The sequence below is a fragment of the Drosophila biarmipes genome, chromosome 3L (assembly GCF_025231255.1).
Source record: "Drosophila biarmipes strain raj3 chromosome 3L, RU_DBia_V1.1, whole genome shotgun sequence".
In the NCBI taxonomy this organism is placed as follows: domain Eukaryota; kingdom Metazoa; phylum Arthropoda; class Insecta; order Diptera; family Drosophilidae; genus Drosophila; species Drosophila biarmipes.
Window position 1 is genome coordinate 17253659 of NC_066613.1, and position 23479 is coordinate 17277137.

The window sequence follows — 23479 nt, forward strand, 5'->3', positions numbered from 1 at the left end:
GAACTGCTGCAGCAAATATGGGCAAGGGAACCCTAACGAACTGATTTCTTCTTTCAGTATTCCTTACGCTTTCAATTATTGAAAAATGCCAATGTCCAAAATGATGGAAACAGGACATAAACTTCTTCCGGCAGATTTATCAAAAATAAAATGAGAAAATGGTTGAGTTGGAAATGATTTCCTTAAAATTTAAAAACCAAATTGAGCTAATTTGTTAATAACTCCAGTTAAAGTCGGTATTAAGCACCGAATGGAACCAAAACATAAAGCTCTCCAGGTTGGTAGATTATTTTTTCTCCAATAGAACTAGTTTGCTTTATGCAGTCTCTCTAAAACCGGATGAAACATATAAACAACTAGACTAGCTACTATTGAACTCCCCGTCAAAATAAACGCTGTCAATGGAGGGACCTTTGGACAGCTGTTGCTCTTGACCGGTCGTGGGGCATCCACTTGACCACCTCAGAGGTGCCTGTATGGCAAGTGGCTTCTGTGGGTCCTGCCGCAAGGACTCGTCCCCTTTTTCCCCGCCACCCAAAGAGTCTACATTCTGCTGCGCGTTCGCACGCTTTTTGCAGGCACTGTTGTCCATACACCCGACGCGGCTGTTCCTGCCGTTCCGCTTGGCCTGCCCATTGTACAATTAGCGCCCCGCGCCACCGGTGGTGCAGGAGGTCCTGGAGGTGGAGCTGTTGTGTTAGGAGCTTGTTTGGCCAGAGCAACGCAGCTCGATGGAGCTCGCAAAAAAGGTGGCTGTTGCCTTTGCACACTTTCAACTCCATTGAGAGTGGTTCGGCGCCGATGGCAACAGTGATGGGAAGTATCTGGATAGGTAAATTTAGATAGATACAAGAGGGATAAAAGCATCCAAATACCTCTTTTAAAACCTTACAGGGCTACGAAACCCAATTCATTTAATACTGTTCAGTATATGGAAACCTTTAAGTCTTAAGATCCTTAGATCTCCTTGTAGTATCTATAGTGTATAACTAAAAGGTTTATATTGTTTTATGACTTGCCAGCTTTTAAAAATATTAATATCCAAGCTAAGTGTACCCAAACAAGCTATGAGAAACGCGCACACCCTCCCATCCCATCTGGTAGCCCAGAAATGAAGCCATCCTGCTGCAATAACTTTTTAGCATCCATGGGATGCGTCTTTTGTTCGGTGCGACAGCCATTGTTGTGGCCATTTTATTTACATTTAATTTATTTACGATTACTTTCTGGCTGCTGCAGAAATTACTCTCGAATATTCCGCATACTTTGTCAATTGCAAATTATTTTATTGTCGCAATATTGTTGCCCTGGCCGGCATTCCCAGCCCGGCAACTAGAAATCAAAAACCGCACCGCCAAATCGAGTGGTGGGAGAACTTCGAGCATCGTGTGCTGGAGATTTACGACTTCCTAGAGATTATTAGAACAAATGCCAATCCAGTTGGTGACAAAGAGCGCAGAACGACTTTCTAAAACCCGACGGCGAGACCCAAATTAAGCAATAAAAAGCATAAACAAATGTCCGAACTCAAGTGGATCCAATCGCATAAATTCATTAATTTAAATTGAGCAGCGCGCGATGGCAATTTATGGGCTCTCCAATCGACGCAACTGAACTAAAGTTGCCCGGTCGGGTCGTTATTAATACAAATCCCATGCAAATGAACAAGAACGCTGGGTGATCACTTTGGCCCCCTATAGCTCCTATTCCCACTCCCCAGAACACCATCATCTCATCGAATGGCTACCGTGTTTATGGCCTCACTCTGTTTTAGGGGCTTAGGAACTATTATGCAATTAGCCGTGTGAGCGTATTAAGCGATTAGAGCCTATGGCAGCATAAATTTTACTACAAGATTTCAGCACCCACTTAAGATGTGCGTGTGCCTTTGGGGGAACGGGGTTTCGGGATGGATGTCCAGGAGGCCACGGTTAACGACCTGCAAATAAAAATTTGCATAAACTTAAGTGGGGGCGCACGAAAGTCGAAGGGATGTTCGGCCATTACTTTCGCAAACTGGCTAATTAGTCAACAGCGGCGAAATCCAGGGGGCCAGAATTATCCCCTGGGAGCTGCATAAATTTCAATAATCGTATATGGTGAGGCCGGAGAAGGGCGCATCGAGAGGCGGCTCCAGTGTGTCTGACATGAGTCCAATTAACTATGCTCGTGCGGTATTGAAAGTCACGATTGTTGCGTGTGCCGCCGCATCAAGACGGGTTCTTTGCCAGATTAATGGGCTCCACTCGACTCGGCTTTTTGGGGGCCATCAATTAGAAAGCAGTCGGGCAGCAAATCGCAGACAGCGGGACGCTTGGAACCTCTCGTATCTCTATCTACTTTTATATACTTAAATCCCACAAGCAGTGCGGGGCTCTCACCTTGAAGAACTTGCCCAGCGCCTTGTAGTCCAGGCCGTCGGAGCAGTTGAAGACGACGCACTTCTTGGCCACCGCCTTGGCCAGATCCTTGCAGGTCTCCGTCTTGCCCGTTCCCGCGGGTCCTTCAGGTGCTCCTCCCAGGCAGAGCTTCAGGGCGCCCATCAGAGTCCTGCATGGGGATCGGTTAGGATCGGGTGTGGGAAAAAAATCGGTTATTTTCAATACAGAGTGGCTGCAAAGGGTTGATGGATGGGACCAGCAAATGGAGTGGGCACTCTTTTAATATCTATTTGGTATTTTTTCCCATTTCTCACGGCAGCAGCTTAAAAAATTGCCATTTATGGTTGCTTTTTCCGACCCAAATAGAAGTTTTAAGGGTACTGGGTGTATAGACTAGGGTAAAAGGTAGGGAATTGGAATTATTTGAAGGAAGGACATCTATAAAAGTAATATATATTTGGTATAACTATCATTTTAATAAGTTGCCATATTAACTTGTATCTAATTGAAGGTCTTATCATGTAAAAACACCTTTAAGTAGGTAATTGACTTTCGAAATAAATTCCTATTTTACATTTTTCAACATGAAAATAACTATAGAGATACCTTTTTCCATCTCTTTACCCAGGCATGGATACTTTTCCATTCGACTAACTACCGTTTCTTACATTGCTCATTTTTTGCCGCTTGTTTTGCAAGTTCATATTTTTATCATATTGGCAGTGTCCCCACTTTGGTAGCTTGTGCATATATTTTTTAGCCTTTCCGGCATAACCATACAAATATCTATATACACTCGGTTACGTTTTTTGTTTGTCTGTTTGTCCTTCCTTTTTAACTATCCAAGCATGAGTGTTAGTGTGCCGTGTGTGTGTGTGTGAAAAACTGTCCAACATTGATTTATTTGTTTAATATAAAAGTTTTATCGGAAACCCCATTAAAATGTCCTTTCTGCCGGCTTGCCAGCGACGGCCTGCCAGCCAGCCTGCTGCCAGTTTGTGTGTCCTTCCTCCTTTGGATCCTGAAAATAACCCCTTGTTGCTGTTGCTGCTGCTGTTATTGTGTGTTTGTCGCAGGCGGCTTAAACATCAAAAAGGTTTTCAGCTCTTTTTGCGTATTTTGTTTGAAAAATGAAAATAAATTTAAAATGCACCGAATAAAATAAATATTCCCCCAATAAACGTGGCTGGCTTCTCGTCTGACTTTTAGATGCACACAGTGTGTGGAAAGGAGGGGCTTTCGCAACGGTTTGTCAATTAATATTTCCCATATTCAGGTGTACGGGTGCGGAGTGTGCGAGGGGTTTGCGGGGATTTGTGCAAGATATATGGGGATGGCATAGTACCCACCGGTAGCAGCGATCGGTGAGGGGAGTCACCACCAGGCGGGGCAGATTGCCCAGGTATTCCATGCCGTACTCGACATCTGTGACCACCATGCTGACGCACACCCAATCCTCGTTTTCTGGGGAATATTCGGGGATTTATGGTTGTGGTCCATTGGTAAAAAGGGGTAAGCCCCAAGTAAACTCACTCTCGTTGACCTTCCAGTAGTAGCGCAGCTGGGAGATCCAGTCAAAGTCCTGTATGTTCGAGACCTTGCAATCTGTCAGATACTTAACCACATCGCGGTCTGCGAATTAGAAATAGCATGGTAATAAAACACGGGTAAGGATAGTATTTCCATAGTAATCTATGTTTATGAGGTTTCTTGGTTAGTGATTACATATTTACATGGGTTTCTTACTATAAATTATAATTTCAAAATAATTTTTTGTATAAAATACAAACCCCTGAATAATTTAAAACTTAAATACAAATAAAAATTTGATAAAAAATGTAAAAGCTCTAACCGAATCCCTTGCGGTTTTGTTGGTTTGTACATTATTTAATTATGCAAACGTGTTCGGCTGTGGTCAGGTTAAAGAGCGTTAAAATACGGTCAAGTTCGTTCGGTTTTGAAGCATGGTTGTGTGAAAAATCTGCATTTCAAATTCTACTTATTGTTCCTGGCGCCCAAGCAGCCCACTCACCGTGAACATCCAGGACAATCAGGGCCTCGACGGCAATCCGGACTCCGGCTTGCAGATCCGTGCGCACCAATTGCACCAGGTCGGCAATCTGCAGATTGGACTTCTCCAAATAAGCCGGCAGCTCCTTCGTCTCGATGGCCTCCTCCACCTGGCGGAGGTAGAAAAAAAAGAAGGTGCCAGGGAAAAGCATAAAGTGTCTGAGAAACTGCAGCGAAGCGAAAGCAAATAAAGAGCGAAATATGGTTTTCAATTTCGCTGCTTTGCCAAACGCGGGAAAACTTCTACTCCCTCGAACAAGTCAAAGTCAAAGCCCAAAAGGGAAAAGCTCACAAAAAGGAGGACCCCGCGGGTCAGGGGCCCTGAACTCCGACTAATCTCACTGTCAGCGGCACAGAGAGCTCTCCTCTGACAACCGACTGATGGACATTTGTTGTCCCAGGAACGACGTTCCGTCCTTGTGGTTACCGCGGTTTCGTAGCCTCAAACTCACCTCGTAGGTCCAGGCCATGCAGGAGATGCCCTGAACCACCTGGCCGGGCCAGCTGACCACCCAGGAGATGCGCTCCACCATGGCGTAGTCCTCCCAGGCCTCGCGCATCTGCTCCTTTACGCTGTCCAGCATCACCATCTCCACCTCCTTGAGCCACATCTCCACCAATCCCTAGAAGGCAAAGTGAATCGTTTGCGGAACCAAAGTCTTAGGTGTTACCATCTTACATTGGCCAATTGCGGATTAATCTTGCGCACCAGGGCCACTCGCTCCTCCTCATCGCTGACCATCTCGACGATCTCCATGTTGTCGTCAAAGGTAAGGCTGCCAATCTGTAAGGAAATCATTAGAATGCTTCACTATAATAATTTATCTTTAATAAATGGTTGGAACTCACTCCCTCGAAACACTTCCTCAAATGTGGCTGCACCCGCATGGGATCCTTGGTCTCCGAGAGAATCTCCAACAGCTCGTCGTTGGACAAAAAGAAGAAGCGTGCGAAGAACAGACGCTTTTGCTCCAGATATGTATTCAAGCCCTTGGTGACCGTTTCCAGATCCTCAATAGCCTTGGTGAAGACCTCCAGCATGTCCGGAAACTCGGTGGCGGCCATCACATGACGATCCTTGAGCGTATGCTTCATGATCTTGCGCCACAACTTGTCCACCGCCTTAAAGTTTCTGCCCTCCAGAGGCATCTGCCGCATGATATCCTCGCTGCTGAAGATCGGCTCCAGGTACATCCAGGTGATCTGCACCTGCGTCCAGGCATCAATGATGTTCTGGATGAGTAGTAAACGCGCCTCCCAGTCATCCGCCTTCGAGCCGAGGGCCGTGATGAAGGGCGATCTCTTCATGGCCTGTGTTCGCATTATGTGATCGTCCAGGAGCGTCTGAATATCATCCAGGCTGGCCAGGATGTGCGTGTCCGAGTCGCGGTACTGCAGCACCTCGAACATCACGTCCTTCCAGTCCGCCTGCATGATCCTCAGGCCATTGTTCAGGTCGTACTCCTTGCCAGCGGCATTCGCAATCTCCTCCAGCTGCGGCAGTATGCTCATGATGTCCACATCAATCATGTCCTTCAGCGTGGGATACAGCTTCGGGTTGACCTTGCGACCCAGTATCTTGGAAATCTGGTCCCAGTGCCGCTTCTCCAACCCATGGCGGCAAATCGAGTCCAGGACGGGCAGATAGACACGGAACTTCTCGATCTTCATGCGCATCTGCTCGGCGGCTCGTTTGGCCACTGGATTGTAGGCCAACTGGCGGGACAGCTTGTACATTATCTGGGGGAAGAAGGGAAATGGGCTTAGTGTGTTGAAAGCAATCCCTGGTGCCACTCAAAGAACTTCCAATCTACCTGGCAATTATCAAAAATGCGTTTAATTAGATCGACCTGGTTTGATACCCTAGATACCTCCTAATTTGAATTTTACTCTACTTGAGACCTTCTAAGAGATTTATTATCTCAAACACTTGGTATATTAAAATAATAAAACAATTTAATATTTAAGACGATATAGTAGAGATACAAGTTTTTGTAAGTTCCCCCATTATTCATCATTGATTGCACTTCAACAATTTTATTTAAATAAATTCCACTTTAAAGAAGGAAGTTGCATGTTAAAATCAATGAAGGAAACTATGGCCCAGTTAAAAGGCATCAAATAATTCGATTTCACTAGGGTATTCAAGTCTTCGTCGGTGGATTGTTTCCCTTATTTTTTTTTTGGGTCCCACTTTGCCGCTTCAGCTGTGCCGAAAAATTCAATTCAACTGACTTTCCTTTTGCGCCTTTGTGCAGCTTTTTTGCGTGGCTCCGAACGGCTTCCCAGCTGACCCCGTAGGGGTCACATCCTCATCCCCCACCCCATCCAGGGGATCCCTCTCCTCCGACTACTCATCTTATGCCAGCCAGCCGCCAAATATGTTGGGCATTTTTTCCATGCATACTTTTCGGCTGCCAAGTGGAACTTTCTTTTTGCAGCCCGTTTGGGTTTGTCCCTTGCCGACTGGCTGGATGGCTACTACTCGTACTATTGCTGCCCTAGGTGGCTTGGGGTTTTTAGTTGCATTTTAGTTGCTACATTGGCTTACAGACAGACAGCGGACACAGGGATGGCACACAAAGGGAGGGGCCACAGGACGAGGGATCAGGACGAAGCACTCTGAACTGAGGAGCCCATGCATGGGCAGTTGAGCAGGAGAAATCCGACAACAGCTCAAACTTTGTCGGTCGCTGCTCGTTTTTATTTCCGCCAGCCACTGAGGCTACTGAAGCTAGTGGAGCCCCCTGGAATGACAACTTCCGACTTTGCAACTACTTACCTTGTGCATATTCTCCACTTGCTCCCGCACGCCATCCGCATTAAGGCATTCGAAGCGCTCGAACATCCTGAAAGCACCAGAGGAGATGTAAATAGAAATACACGAAAAAAAGGAGGAGGGGAGTCCTCATCATAAGCGGCAGCTTTCTGCTGGAATTCGGCCCCGAGCTGTGGGAATTGAGTGGGGGCCACCACGATTGGTATTGGGATTTGCGTGCAGCAATGTCAATGGGAATGACTGCCGGACTGGGGCCATTTCAATTCGGAATATTACGGGCCCCCAGGAAGTGTGACACTGGCCCGCCGGCTGACAGAAGTATAATTGCAATGGGCTTAAACGTTGTCCCTGCTTACCAAATGAGATAATCCTTCTCGAATTCGTACGAGGTCTTCCACAGCTTCTCGATGGGCTCCATTTTCTCGATGATCTCGGCGAGGAGTGGAAAGGCGGAGACGTCAATTTGGAGCAAGGTTTCCTCTGTGTTAATCGCCTTGGCCTCACGACTGAGGTTCTGTGGAGGAAAAGTAGGGATAGATACAGCTTAATTTAAAATTAGAACTAATAAAAATTGTAATACAAGGTGTCTTAAAGTATGCTACAATAAATTCGACAGATGTTTTCATATTCTATAGCATACTTTTAGACGCATTTTAAAGTGTTTCCAAAACTCCACAGATATTCTTATTTAAACAACAGCTATTTAAGCTAATACCTCTTATTTAGCAATCAAGCTTCCACCACTTTGAATCAAAGCCAATCTACTAAATAAATACCAGCAAAGTTGAGCTAATCCCTCACCTCAATGGTGGTGAAGAGCAAATCGACCGTATCCACCCGCTCCTTGAGCTCCTCCAGCGTGAGCACATCCCGGATTTCCCGTATGCGAAAGCCGTCCATCGTTCGCTTTTCCTGGGCCAGCAGCTTCTCGAACTCCATGCGCCGCTCCCTGCAAGTATGTCGGCTTAGCATCTGTATCTGGTCTGGGATCTGTACGGGATCAGGGCCCTAATCGGCATTTCACTCACCGCAAGGCCAGCTCCAGATTATCACGCACCACCGCCAATCGGGCGGCACTCAGATCCAGGACCTCCTCCAGTTCGCCGGGCAGGATGAATGTGCGCGAGTTGAGATGGAGTTCATCGCCTGCGGATGCGGATTGGGAGTGAGAGCGATAGTGATGCCAGAAAACACCAGACCAGAAAAGACCACCAGATGACTCTCGATTGTACTCGCTGCTAATTAACTGCGCTTAACTCTTAATTAATTGGCTGCGCGAGTCTTTCTTTTTCGGGGTACAAACTAATTAATTATTCGAGTAGGTACGAGTATCTTTGGCCCTGACAAGCTGTATCCGTGAGTATTTGGTGTGACAAAGCCACACATTCGGACGGGGGCAAACAGACAGACAGGCAGACGGATGGAGCCGCAAATGCAGAGGGACTAAAGAACAATATTGTAGCTATCCGAAAGATACACACGACACTTGACGATAACTGGCAATTGTCTGCGTGGATTTCTCTGGATGCGAGTACGGATGTAAATGTGGATTTGGATGTGGCTGCGGGTGTGAGACCGTCTGCAATTGCCGGTTGTCAAAGCAACTTTCACACATTCATGAATTTGTTAAGCTCATTAAGTTGCATTTTCGGGGTTTTAGCGGAGCTCAATGTTTGGTGTCTCACCGCAAGTAATTATAAAACCAATTAGTAGACTCAGCTTGTTAGTTGAGGTTAATTATGTTAAGCGAAGCTGCACTTCCTGCCTTTCCTATCAGCCCATTCCCTTCCGCATCACCTCTGCTCCGAAAAGCCAAACACAGCGCAAAGCAAACACACTAGCTGCACTGGGGGAAAATGGGGTATACCATCAGGATATTCGATTTTAAGATTTAAAAAAAAAAGGAAAGAGACATACATTTCCAGTAAGTACAGTACCAAGTGTATTGGTGGTATATTGAAGCTATAAACATCATTGTCTTGAACTTTTTGAAATAGTTCATTTTTAGAACAAATAATTACAATTATATTTAAAAGTAAATTAACATTAAATATAATTGAATTGGTTCTCATAATATGGTTCTAAATGCCTTTGGTATTTTGAGTTTGTAAATTAGTAGGGTATAAGTTATACAAATTTTAGACCCATATTTTAGAGTATTTAAGTTCGAAGACTTCTCAAATGTGAGATTTAAGAGCTCGAAATATCTATCATTCCACATAAATATCTTTGAATTGATATCACATCTTTCCCCCAGTGCCTGGGTTTTGGCCAGGATTGAAGGAGAAAGCGCTCCGCTGGGCAACTGCAGCTGCACAAACAGCGGAGGGGAGGACCGAGGACCGGGGACCGAGGACCGAGGACCGAGGACCGACGAGTCCTGACCGGGAACTCCTGGCCAAACCAAACCAATTGCATCACTCACTGGACAGGTAGGTGTGTGTCAGCAGGAAGACGACGCGCTTCAACACGTTCTTGATTTCATCCTTGATGGCAAATATGCGCATCTCCCGGCACTCGTTGATGTAGTTCTGCAGGGCCACCACCTCGGGCGTCTCCTCCGGTCGCTCGCCGGCCTTCATCGACATCTCCTCCAGCTCCTCGCAGATGCTGAAGTGGCAGAAAAAAGAGTGTTCGGTGAAAAACCAGCCATATATGCCCTGTACATATATATGCGGTGCAAAGTTATCTATTAAGTGGCATTGGGGGGCAGTCAGCATAAAAGTTAAGTGAAAGAGCACTCGCACTTCATTTAGCTGATGCTGATGCAATCTGTGCCCGCCACCCGGCTACTTACGCGCGGTTCTCGTTCCAATTGAGGGCTTTGTAAAAATCAATTATGAAATCGTAGATTTCGCGCACATACATCCGCAGCGATAGCTTCACGTGCCGATTATCCAGCATGAACAGGTTGAGCGGAATGAAATCGCGCAGATAATAGGTCGTATCGCTCACCGCCTGCAGTTTTTTCAGCAGCTCCTGGACGGGCTGAAAGACAGGGGCGTCACATGGTAGAGGGGGCTTATTAAACTCATTGTTGCCGAATTTTATTACTCCTTAAATTCTAACAGTGCTGCTGCCATAATAAACGGATTTAATGAGCTACTTTAATATGATACCCATTTTGCATATTTTGAATTTTTGAAATGCTCCTAGAATTTCAAATAGTTCACCATTTTAATTTAAATGCGCTTTGTGAACCCTTTTAATTTCGGCTGCCATCATTTGGGAACTAATTACATTGAAAATATTCAATTAAATGAATAAACTATATGGGAAATTTCAACGAATTCCTTTGAAATGGAAAAGATGAAATGTATATCTTATTTCATTTTAGATATGTGGAAAAATGAGTGTGCACTTTTGGCAAATTATACTAATAATACCTAATGACCATTTAGGAAACTCTAATGACATTCCTATTTGTTTCGATTGAAAAATGTTGCAATTTAAAGCCATCTGAAGGACCCCTCCCAGTCACACAACCCCACCACCCCTGCGCCACCAGTGGTGCATCCATGAGATGCACTCGCATTTCATGCATCGACAGGCAGCAGGCAGCATACGCAGTCGGAAGTAATTTTTATTTTATATAAATTGCGCAAAAAATCCAAACCGAACCAAACGAATCGGGAGGAGAGGAAATTGCTGGTCGTTTCATAAAACTTAATGAATGCGACTGCAACGGGAATGGTTGTTGGTTGCTGGGTGGGGGGATGTGGGATGGGTGGTTTGGGGAAGTAAATTGAGCATATAATGTACGTTCGGTAATTCGGGGGACTCCCCAAGTATAACGACATGCCAAACTTTGTTAAATCAACAGGCTGGCGAAGCCAAACAGCGACTAATTAAACACTGCACATAGCTAACAAACTGTCGGGAGTCAACAAGAGACAGCGGAGGCGTTAAAATCCGGATTCCGGACTCGGGACTCGGGACTCAGGATTCCGGCGAGGTGGAACTTGTCAAATTACACAAATTGCCAGCCACTTCCCAACGCCTCATGTCCCAACTCCTGTCAGCCCACTTGTCTGTCTGTCAGCAGTCTATTAATATTCCGTAATGAAATTTTATGTTAATTCTACGCATCATTGCGTGTAATCAAATCGAAATAAATAATTAAATCCATTTCAAGACGAGCCGCGGGCTCAGGCCGCTGATTGCCACGAGGAGCGCCAAACTCACCCCAAGTTCCGGCAGAATATTCTCGGTCCAGACCTTCTGAACCATGGGCATTATCAACTTCTGGAAGAGCCCGAAGTAGTACTTGTAGATGGGCTTCAGGTACACATGCACTCCGCGCCAGTTGACCTTCACGATCTGCTCGACTTTCTCGCAGAGCTCCAGGAAATCCACGTGCTCCTCGTCTATGTAGTGAAGGTAGCCCTGGGTTTCTGGTTCTATAAGGGACAATGTGTTATATTAACTATACTACCTTTTGGAAAATCATCAACTACCTCCTCCCGACATTACAAATTCCAATCGGGGAATTTCATAGCCCACTGCCAAAATACTCTTAAAATGCTCTGTAAAAATCCTAGGCAGTTCCTGCATATAGGGATATATATAAAGCTTGTTCGAATGATCCAGTTCGAACTGCGCCACATCATCAATGTCGGGGAACTGCGATGCAAACATTTTATGTATAGTGGTTCCCTTTAATCCTCAGATACCTACATTCTCTACAAACTGGTTGCCCTGAGGCTGCTGGAAGGGATCGGCATCGTCCTCATCGTAAACATATATGTTCGAGGAGGGTCTGACGCCAGGACCCATGTCAATGGGCTCGTGATCGAAGTGGGCACCGACCACAGAGGCAATCAGGGTCATCAGCGGAATCCTCTTGAGCTTGGCATCGAACATGGAGTACTTGTCGATGCGGTTGCCCCCCTTGTAGGCGCACAGCACCTTGAAAAGGTAGTTGATGCTCTTGCTAATGAGGCTGTTCAGGTGCCGGGACATCGCGGAGTGGATGCACCGGAATAGTATGGCCGCTCGACCTCCGTACTTTCCCGACATGGGCACCATATCCTTCCAAGTGCCACGCATCTCGTTCATCAAATCGGCACAGCGGGGCAACCAATCATTAATCAGTAACTAAGGTAATAAAGAATTTCTAGTAGGGATTCCGGATATTACAAGTCATATACTCACATCTCGAACCTCGGCACAGCTCTTCTCAATGAACCCCTGAACAGTGTCCGCATCCATGGGTCTTTGGGCCAGGAGTAGCTGAGCCATATCCACCACCACCAAATCCTCGTAAAGATCATGCCACAACCTGTTCACAGCCTGAACCGTGGGATGTGTGGTCATGAGAACCTCGCCAATGCGGGCCTTGGCCCTCAAGAGATTGGAACGCCAGGGAACAGGTGGATAGATGGTGAAATTGGGAAAGTCCGGGGGTTCCCTCTCCAGCTGCAGACGCCGCCTCTCCATATTAGATCTGTGCATTCAAGATATATCAAAATCAAGATAATAAGCCAGACAAGAATGACCCACGATAGGAGGTAGTTCAGGAAGTTGCGCTTGACATGGTGGCGAAAATCCTCCTGCAGATCGATGAGGCACACGATGATGAGGATGGCCAAGTCCTGACGCACTCCGCGGTCGCCCACGAACAGATAATCCATTAATATAACTTCTGGCGGCAGTTTGGGCCAATCTTTCTGTAATGAGTTGATTAGACACGGGGTTGAGAAGGGGACGACAGGTGGCCCAAACTTTTGCAGGCGCTCAGGGGCGATTTTGGGGCTACTTTGTTTCGGGGGGAAAGGGGGATTGTCTACATCTTCAGCTGCTCATTAAGCCGCCTTTGCCGGCACTGATTCGCCGGTGCTGATGGCAAGTGCTTGGCTTAAATCCCTGCCAAAGTTTGCTTGGCGCTCACGTCAAAACATCAACACGCGCCCCGTCACTTGTCATCCCAGTTGCCCCCATATCTCCCATCTACCATCTACCATCCAATCCTGGGAGCATGTTTAATATGCTCGCACTGCCGGCAAACTTTTTCGACGAAAACTTCCGCCAAATTCTGAGCCAGTTAAGTTTACTAATAATGTCTACTGTACACTGAGTCTGGAACTCCTCTCATATATTAAGCTGTGTTGCGCATATGGCTGCTTTACTAGCTGATTTTGCTATAGAAATTTAAACCACAACCTCCAATACATTTACTTTTGTTTGCTTAGGAATAATAATTGCCACAAAGATTGATATGGATAGCTGTGGTTGTTTGAAATAAAGTCAAATGTGGTTTAGGAGAATAATTGCTTTTGAATGTGATTTTAATTACTGGATGGAAAATATATGTATTGACATCCAATTTTAAAATCAACAGTTAATTATAAGACTATTTTGGTAAATTAAGTTTTTACTTATGGTTCTCCCAATTAAAGTTCTTATGATTCAGCTTCTTTATATATAATAAGTAAAAATGTATCTTAGTTAATAAAATTTGTGCTGTACTAATGAAACAGGGAGATCAATCTACTCACCTCCTCTTTGAGTATAAATCGGTAGGCATCCTGAAGCAGGGCACTCCTCGGATCGATGCGTCTGAAGGCCTTTCGTATAAGGTGAGAGGGATACGTCGCCAGTTGCACTATGGACATCTGCAAGCATATGGATAACGATAGGGATGCGAGGAGGTGGGGCCATCAAATGCGGTGTGATTCACGCCAACACCAAGCTCACAAGTGGTTCTCTTTTTAACAACTAATCACGTTATTCATAACGCTGACCACGCCCCCCGGACCATAATATTTACGAGGTATGAATTATATAATTTTTATAAGCACGTTTCCCGAAGCCAACGAAGCTTAATTTACTCGCACGCTCACGCACACATGTTTACTTTGTGTGGAGTTTATTATTATCATTTTTTATGGACAGCGTCGCAGATATACGGACACGGACACGGACATGGAATGGATGTGGGTATGGATGTGGATGTGGACACGGCGGAGGAGTGGGATGCGAACACGGAGTACAAGTCGGAGGCAACGATAAAATTTATTTACGCCCGACGCTGGTGCTCACTTTTGATGGGTTTTTTATGGTCTCGGTCAGGGAGTCACTGCGGCCGGTATTTGGCTTTCATTTTTCATACTGAGCTGTCTTTTTCTGCATTTAGCATATGTTTGGTCAGTTGCATAATTCAGAATTACAGAGCGACACGTGGGGCAAACAGCAAACTATCCCCCATCGAAACTCACACTCTTCAGGAGGCACTGGTAACGCTTTTGCATCTTGAGGGGGAACATCTTCTCGGCCTTGGCCCGCTCCACCTTGTATTTGGCCAGCAATTGCCTCTTCTGCTCGTCAGGATCCACCGGCTGCAGGGGCTGCATGTACGGAAAGTGGCTATGAGCAGAAATAAATATTTCAGATACATTAAATTCTTAATTTTTAGAGAACTTTAGGCTATATTCACGTGGCTTCCATTTTCTTGAGACAGCGCAGGAAATCCTCATTGGTGGCGAAATCCTTACGGTGGATGCGACTCTTTCCCACACAGCAGGTCTTTTTCTTGCCCTAAATAAAAATAAATGATACTAATAAAATTATGTAAAAAAAAATGTTAAAAGATACTCACCGCAAGGAGGCCTACGGACTTAAGGACTACCAAATTCTTTTTTTTATCCTTGCAGGACAATGGATCGGGATACTGGGTGAGTCCGTGGCCTATTTTGTGCTCGGCTGCCTTCAGCACGGGCTCGATGAGCTCGTCAATTATTTTACCGACTCTCATTAGCTCCTTGCGACATTCTATGAAGGAGGTGTATTAAGAAATTTAGTAAAATATTGGGTTAGGAGTTGAATGTAATTATAATTCGGAAGACAATCACTTACCCTGAGGCGTTCGGAATGCGTAATGATCGCCGGCAGTGAACTTCTCCTTCTTCGGGGGACCTTTCATATTGTTAACCCTCATGTGCCGAGCGGAGGGTGTCCTATAGGCCCCAATGAGTTCCGAAGGAGAGCCGTGCTGTCGCCGCAGCTGATTGGTCCACAAGGAGGAACGGGTTCCACAGCTCGGGTAGAAGATCCTTACCCTCCTGTTGCAGTAGATTTCCAGAAGCTGGCTGGTCATTTCATAGATTTCCTGCTCACTGGGCCGCACTGACAAGTGCATTAAGAGGGGAGGGTGTCAAATTTTTAATAATGCACACTGAATAAACATGAACGCTTATTTATTACCGCCAGTCATCCATTTGTCAATCCAGGGAAATTGATTACAAGCTGCAAGCGAAAAAACGAAACAAACCGGTGGTAAAAAATAATGCGAAAAAGGCGAAAAAATGAAATTGAAAATCGCATTTAATATTTGCCCACGAATATGACATGGGTCTGTCTGCGCTTTTCAAATTTGATTTTTCCCCTTTTTTCGTGACTTTTGCCGTGCCTGAAAGGCAGATCAAATAGGTTTGTTTGTGCAACATGAAATTGTTTTAAATAAAAGTCACGGCGCCGGAGTTCGATTTTTAACTGATTAAACTGGAATTAATTTCCATTCCGGGCCTTTACAAACGGAATTCCCCCGGGCAGAAAGGACATCTCTGGCTATCTGTGGCCGCCGCACACACGAGTTTCACTCGTTTGTTTGTCGCATTTGCATGCTAATGTCTATTGGCAACACGCTTTTGTGCTCTTGTGTAACCGGATCCCTTATTAGACCGCGCCATCCATTTCGGCATTAAATATTAAAAAACTAGACACAAAAATGAAACATTTTTATTACAAACTGGCGACAAAGGTTGTGGGTGCAGAGAGATAGGGATTATTGGTGGCGATAGCCGATATCTGGGTTCCCTTTTATTACCAAGGGATCATTAAATATGGGATATATATTTACATTAAATATAACTTCTAATAGGGATTAAATGAAATATATTAACTACATGTAAGTGAATTCTTATCCCTATCAAGTCAGGAATTAATAATGAATACATACATTTTTTGTGGATAAGTTATAAAAACATTTAAGTAAAATAGGAATATTTTGTATGTGCATAAATAAAATACTCCTTCAGAGCATCCCTATATCCTAAAGAGTATGCCACGGCAAAAAACGAGAACATAAAAATGTTCCATGTAAATGCTAAATAAAACACTATGATAAACATGTTGTAGAGTCGCTCGACGAGTCCTTCGACATCGCCCTGCACCACCCCCTCTCCACCCGCTGAGTGCCCTGCTCTCCCAAAGGATATTCAAATAAATGTCATACGCATTTGTTTTTTGGTTTTACCTTTTTTTCCTCATTTCGGTTATAAAATTTTATGTTAAAAGGATAATGTTTGGAATTTTTATGTTTACAGGTGAACAATTTTCCAGCGAGCTGCGCTGTGGGAGCCAGGAAAATTGGGCGGGCGGAGCGGGAAAGTGGGGGAGCTGCCAAGAAGAAACTGGGAGTTGGGCGAGGGAGCAGCTCCAGTCGGGGCATGTTTTCGCATTTAATAAAGTATTAAGTGTTATGTTTTTGCGGTAAAGTTCGCACTCATTGAATAACACAAAATGTGTGGCAATTTGTTTTGGGGCTGCTCCCCCTGTTCCGCCACCGCCACCTGGCATAATGCGCAAATGTTGTACCACTTAATTGTCATCCCTGGCTGTGGTTTTCCCCAACTCTCACTTACCCGTGGAATCGAAGTTGTACTTGTGATCCTTGGCATCGCGCAGCATCTCGAACTGCTCGGGCATTACGATGTCCTCCAGCTGCAGTTCCTGCAGACTGTCATCATCGCACTCGTCGTACTCCTCCTTGACGTTATCCAAATCGTAGCGGTGGAAATCGAACTCCCGGTTGCAGCGTCCCACAATTTTGTCGGTTTGCATGTGGGCTAATAAAAGAAATTTAAAATATAGAATGTTAGGGTGCCATTAAGGACCACTCACATATCTTCTCCTGCAGGAACTCCTTGACCGGATCCAGGGGCAGCTGGTCGAAGCCATATTGGAGATTGAAGAAGGGGCAGTCGTTGAGCTGGCGCTTATCTCCCTTCTTCTGAGCCTGCGAAACTCGAGGAAGATGCAGGGTTCGCTTTCTCCTCAGCTTGTCATCCTGCAGCCGAGGATCGCAGTAAGGACGTCGCTCGGGCGCTACCTTCTTTTGCATTCTAAGGACATGGATTCCGGATGGTGTGTGTGCGCGTGATCCCTCCTTCGATGTCGGCCTGTTAACGAATCGTATTCAAAGCCAACAACACAACGAAACACGATTTTCTAGTCTGTTTTCATTTGTTTCACTCTGTGCGGGGCATACTTTTCTCTGCTCTCCCTTCGAGAAAAATGGAAAAACGAAAAACCCACAGTTCGGATGGCAAAAGTTTGCACAGCAGCAGAAGCAGCAGTAGCAGCAGCGAAATATTTGCGGGCCAGCGATGAACGTGAAATGTTTACAAACAAAGTCGAGGCCCAGGCAATGGGCAAGGCACGGCCATGGCAACGGAGGACCCGGGGCCTCCTGGCCCAGGAACCCGGCAAGCGGGGGCGTACGTGTAACCCCGGCAACCGGGGCCGGCTGCAAAAGCCGCTACCGGAGCTGGAGCTGGAGCTGGAGATTCCCCGACTCCCCGTCAATGCTCGACTTTCAACGTGCTCCGCTCTGCTCGATAATATTTGATATTTGTGTCTGGCGAAGGGATGGCTTCCCACTGCTTCAACTGCATTCGCAGTCACACGGAGGAAAATAGAGAGAAATCCTATAAATTTAGATGGAAATTTCACTCAATGCTATTCATAAAATAAATAGTTAAATTAGGGTAAAATAATGTTTATGGTTTTCTGAATCACAAATCCATCTTGAAGAATACTCAATTTGCTTTAGCAGTCATTCTTAAAATATATTTGTACATTTTTTTAAACTTTGTATGCAACTATAGGAATACACCGTAGTTGAACCTATGGACAAATATTCTGAACAGGCTACATTTCGACGCACGTTAATGATGCGGGCTGTTCAAACATAGACACTTTAAGGCTGTTCACAAGAATAACAACAAACTTAAGTGTCTGTCTTTCTTCTCTGTTGAGAGATTCTAAAATAGTTCTTCTAACTACAATATTCCTCAAATACTTTCTCCAAGTGCACCCCAAAGCATTCGGATCAGGCAGGTAGCGCGGCAGCTTTTCTCGAATTGTGCACACATTTTTCAATAAAGCGCTGCAACTGCAGGAAAGCTGGTCGCAGTGCTGCCGCCGCTGCTGCTGGCATGCTGTGTATTTATTATCCCATCTGTCTGGAAAAAGGAGCAGCCCGGCGCTCGTCATTGAACCTGATGATATGTTGACAATGATGGAAAATAATAATACCCGTTCGGAGGAGCTGGAGCTCCCTAGTAGGGATGCGGCTCAATGGGAATCCCATCCATAATACTCCCAGGCGAGGCAACATAATCATGAGCCGATTTCGCAAGCAGATGCCAGAACCCACTGCATTTTGGACCACAGACGTATTGGCTTTAACAATGACGTCTTTTGCCAGGTTTAGGCTCTGGTGTTTTGACCTTCTGAGTCTGCAATTAGCGCAACAATTAATTGTGGCCAATTAATTGGAAATTTGATTAATAGGCGTATGCGGTTGCCTTTCCTTTGTGGTCCGTGCCTCCTTGTCGTGATGGCAGTCAACTTTGACCAACTTTGAGGGCGCAGTCAATGCGGTTGCCACAAATGCGAGATAGAGTTATAATGTGTGTGTGCTTGGGTTGGAGGTGACAGGTCGTGGGAATCCAAGCCATCTTCGGAGGTTGGCAAAACCAGGATTCGGGAGGCAGGAGGCAGGACTCAGGATCCAGGTCATCTGCCTGTCACGTGCCTAAGCCACGCCTGGCCAACGCAATGCAGGTGCCACGGACAGGTCCTTCGGGGAATGGAAGCCCAGGGAGCCGGGTGGCTGCACTGCCTCGCATCCAAAGCCATGCGTGACAAATATTTATTAACTGCCACAGAACAGCGGGCGTCAGCTTAGGACTTTGATCCGAGCATTAGGGAGCTAATATAAAATTGATTCCGACTTCGTCAATTGTCACAAATAATGATTACCACGCATTTTCGAACCCCCATCCTGGGGGCATGACACGCATCAAATTGCATTTAGTTTGTCATTGGCCTTTTGGGTGGGTTTTGCTGGGGGGAGTTTCGGGCTCGGGCTCGGGCTCGGGTTCGGTCTTTGGGCTTTGGCAAACAAAGGGCCGTAATGCGACGGCTGTCAGTCACGTGACCTCATTGCTGAAAATACACACAAAGGGGTGGGCCAACATCATTATTAACAAAGTCAACGAGCAGCAACAAAAGTCCGGAGGAGCATCATCATTTCCAGCCTGCGAGTATGCAACACTTTTCACCAGAACGGAAATAAGTCGAATCCAATCATACCCTAAGAAGCTTAACTTCCCAGTGGATGTGGCTGTGGGTGAGGATGTGGTGCCCAGTTTTCGGGAGTGAGGAAGTATGAAATTGGATATGCGCTTGCCTCGAACACAAAAGAAGGAATAAATCTTGGTTCGAAAGCAGGAAATAAATCATCGATACTGTACTATAGGAAAATATGAAAACTTGCGTCGAAACTTAAAGAGTAGGAAGTAAAGGCTTAGTATAGAGCTTTATTTGCACCTTAAGGGGATTTCTTATAAAAACTTGATTGGTGTTTCATGATATTCTAAAAGAATTGTTTGGAAACTATATTTCTTAGTTCTTATAAATATTATGGACCGTTGGACGAATGAATTTTAATTAAAGGTTCCGAAAAATAAAATTATTGTATTTTCATTTTATTTAATTTTTAAGCAAACGTGTTTAATGTTCCGCAGATTCCTTTGAGGTAGGGTATAATTAAAGAACTGCCTCGTCAAGGCAAAGTTTTCTCTTTTTTCTGCCCATTCCCCATTGTTTATTTGCCTCGATTCTGTATTTTTTCCTGTTTGCTGCCATGGCGAATCGCATTTTGTCCACGTGATTAATGGCCGGTGCTGGAAGACGTCGCGACTTGAAAAATTACATTCAAAATAAACGACAGAGGCGTCGTGGTCGGCGTTTTAAAACGGCCCGTCACACGTGGAGGGGGTGGTAAGGGGAGGCGAAAGCGGGTCAAAGGGCGCGAGGTGGATAATGGGCGGTGGGAGGACGAAGGATAAGGCGGCCAGTGTCGCATATCAGGCAGCAAAACTCGTCCTGACGCACGTAAAAGATGCAACAGGAGCGAGAGCAAACACCGTGTGATTTACACGCAACCCCCGGGGGGTGGGGATTGGGCTGGCAGGCGCTTCCGAAAGGGGGTTGGGGTCATAGTGCAAATTAGGGGTTGACGCTGCCGTGCAGGCGACGCACTCGGTTGTCAATTGAAAACGTGCCAACAATTTGCAACGACGATTAATCGTGCGACCAAACTGGGAGTTACAATTGCCAGTGGTGCGGTCCTTTGGCAGCTCCTGCTCCTCCACCTCCTGCTGCTGCTCCCCCTGCTGGCCAGGATCCGACTCCGACTGTCTGGGATCGTCCTTTCCCCGGCGGAACCGTGCATGTCGCGGCGCATTTGCAGCTCTGTTTACGAGCAAGTTTGCCCTGCGTTTGACTAATTTGTGTGGACTCCATTATGCTCGGCTGGGAAGTGGGAAATGGGAAATGGGACTGGAAATGGGTTGGGGGCAAAGGTTGAGAGCAACGGTGGCCTGTCCACCTAAGTCTGGACAGACGTCTGATGATGAGCACTTAATTCCCGGTCGCTAATTGGCTCCAAGACGATGGTACCAAGGAGGACACGCACCACTGGGATGATCGAGCTCGGAAGTCAAGCGATTGGCGGCACACGAAGTGAATTATCTTCTGGGCTTAAAGCCCGCTTAAATCACGGCTATATTTATGGCTGGTTAATTATCGACATTCGCTTAAATTTTAATCAATTTTTATCGCTAATATTTCTTCTCCTCTTGCTTTATGTTATCATTAATAACGAATATAATTATGGAATGTCAAAGTGGGTAGAATGCGAAACAAAAAAGGCGAAAAAAAGCGAACGGGTGAAATACGGATGCAGATACAGATAGTGAGATACTGCGACCGGGCCATCATTAAAGGCTTTTGTATGCAATTACATGCCGCATTGAGCAATCATAAATTAGCTTTGCAAAAGTGCGATAAAAAAATATAGCGAAATTCAATTAAATTATAAAATGTGCAAAAATTTAATGCCCATAATGAAAAGTCGGCCCATCTCATGTTCGCATTAATCATAACAATTTGCAACTCTTCTCTGCCCACCCCCGGGGCATCTCTCATTTCACATGGCTAAAAAAGCCGAAACCATTTGGCTAGTGAAATCCGCCCACTATATGTTCATATTTGTTTTAAATGTCAACAGTCATCAATGCAAATTCCCTGCAAATATAGCCAGTCATTCCTGATTTATCCTCGAAACGTCGCATCAATTGCGATCGAGTGGCTTCTGATGGAGGGAAAACATGTGAATCGAAGTGGAAACCGCAACGGTGTCAAAGATACAGATATATATGGATACCTGAAGGCCTTACCTATTCAGCTGAGCTTATTGCTATTCGAAATAGCGTAACAGTAGTTAGATATAATTTTAGTTCGAGCTGCTAGATATTTATCAAAAATTATATAGTCAGGGTTTAGTTTTCAAACTCAAATTAATTTTGAAATCTGAAAGATACAGAAACGAGTGGGAAGTTTATAAGGTCATATAAATAATATCAAAAAAAATAAACAAATATACTGAAATCATTTTGTTATTCATTTTTTATATCATTCCTAGTTTTTTAATAACAAAATGATTTTAGTTTGTAAAAGATACACCTCTTCCTGGGAACACACTGAAGTAAGCACAACATTGTTCCCCTTTTTGGTAGCTGAGTGTCAAATTTCTTTAACTAAAACCTCAAAATTGGGTTAAAAATGCATTGGCATATGCATGTTGCCCCGTTCGCTCCCATTTTGATGAGAATAGATGGCGAAATTTAGTTTTGAAATTGAATTATCGGACGAGCAACTTAAAGGGCAGCGGCTGCTGGAATAACAATTCGCCTAGCCAAGCATTTTCGCCGCTCTCCGATAAAATTTCCAAGCCGGGTAAATATTTGTGCGAATTTCTGCCGGAAAACCATGAAGCTCAGCTATGTGTGTCCGTGTGCTGGTGATTTTCTCCGTGATTCGCATGTGTGTGTGTGGGGAACTGTGAATAAATTCTGCAGTGCGTAGCTCAAAATTTCCAACACTAAATTGTTATGGTTTTTAGTCTTAAAGATAAATGTACTTAGCCAGGAGCCAGGAGAGGACGTTGGTCGTTTTGGTGTCGGTTCATTGTAAACTTTTGCATATGCCCGAAAATATTTACTCGTGCGGAGGTGGAGATTGTTTAGCTAAACCGTAAAAAGACTGGCATGTCCGAGCTTTCGGGGTTTCGGACTGAGCCCTCAGTTCCCTGCTCTGTGGCTGCCAGAGACAATGTAGCATTTAAGAAAATTTAAGCCGCAGGCGACTTAAAAACGAGACGAGACTCAGAGTCCCTTTTTGTCAGTGGTCGTAGTCCTTTTCCAGACGAGTCGGGCCATATGATTTAGCCATTCTGTTGTTGTCGCTGCCATTGTTGGGGATTTGGCTTGCCTTTGCCTTCGGATTTTTTACTCATTGTCTTGGGAAAGCCCGAAAACAGCGAGACCAAAGTGGATGGCCATTGGCCAACTAGGACCAAAGCCGGGGATAGATGGATGGACAGGCAAACAATTGTTGTTTGTATCCTGGTTAGCTTTGGCCAGGGATCTGCTGATGCCTCATCCTCATCCCCATACCGTGCTGCGGCTGCTTTGGCTGCTGTACAAATTAGTTTCTAATACCTTCAAATCAAACAGTGGACCCGGAGACCTTTGCCGGCAGGGCAAACAGACAGCCGGCAGGGCAAACACTGGATCTGTGGATCAAACCGGGCCTGGTTCAAAGTCTTGCCTTTGGTGGCCCCCCCGCCCACAAGTTTGCCAAATCACTTGAGCGTGTTTATGAAATAACGTTGACTCGAGCCGGGTCTATACACTATAGTCGGTGTACTTGGGCGTGTTCGTTTGCCTTCGAACTCTGTGAGCCGCCTAATTACAAAACTCATCCGTTGGCGATTGATTCCACAGCAAATGGTATTTTAAGTAGTTTCGCTTAGTTTCATTCAGCCCCATTTAAAGGCCACTCCAAGGAAACTCCCCCGAAAACCCCTTTAGAAGATTGCGTAATGAGGCAGACGCTG

The 23479-nt window shown here is 45.3% G+C and overlaps 1 protein-coding gene across 2 annotated transcripts in view; it reads right to left on the minus strand.

The window, feature by feature from the left end:
• Window positions 1–17487, minus strand: part of LOC108035417 (dynein axonemal heavy chain 3) — a 41170-nt gene extending 23683 nt beyond the window's left edge. For both annotated transcript variants that reach the window (XM_017111039.3, XM_050886131.1), the window contains exons 1-26: window positions 17131–17487; window positions 16872–17075; window positions 15433–15474; window positions 15085–15354; window positions 14828–15000; window positions 14666–14766; window positions 14448–14595; window positions 13728–13844; window positions 12733–12899; window positions 12385–12676; window positions 11908–12327; window positions 11688–11853; window positions 11416–11630; window positions 10028–10218; window positions 9656–9840; window positions 8259–8376; window positions 8032–8179; window positions 7587–7744; window positions 7234–7300; window positions 5301–6191; window positions 5131–5235; window positions 4904–5074; window positions 4414–4561; window positions 3915–4013; window positions 3731–3845; window positions 2382–2550 (exon numbers count right to left, since the gene is read on the minus strand). In XM_017111039.3, the coding sequence (XP_016966528.1) occupies window positions 2382–2550; window positions 3731–3845; window positions 3915–4013; window positions 4414–4561; window positions 4904–5074; window positions 5131–5235; window positions 5301–6191; window positions 7234–7300; window positions 7587–7744; window positions 8032–8179; window positions 8259–8376; window positions 9656–9840; window positions 10028–10218; window positions 11416–11630; window positions 11688–11853; window positions 11908–12327; window positions 12385–12676; window positions 12733–12899; window positions 13728–13844; window positions 14448–14595; window positions 14666–14766; window positions 14828–15000; window positions 15085–15354; window positions 15433–15474; window positions 16872–17075; window positions 17131–17350 (5100 nt within the window). In that variant the 5' untranslated portion in view covers window positions 17351–17487. The remainder of the gene's footprint in view (window positions 1–2381; window positions 2551–3730; window positions 3846–3914; window positions 4014–4413; window positions 4562–4903; window positions 5075–5130; window positions 5236–5300; window positions 6192–7233; window positions 7301–7586; window positions 7745–8031; window positions 8180–8258; window positions 8377–9655; window positions 9841–10027; window positions 10219–11415; window positions 11631–11687; window positions 11854–11907; window positions 12328–12384; window positions 12677–12732; window positions 12900–13727; window positions 13845–14447; window positions 14596–14665; window positions 14767–14827; window positions 15001–15084; window positions 15355–15432; window positions 15475–16871; window positions 17076–17130) is intronic.
• Window positions 17488–23479: the final 5992 nt, after the last annotated feature.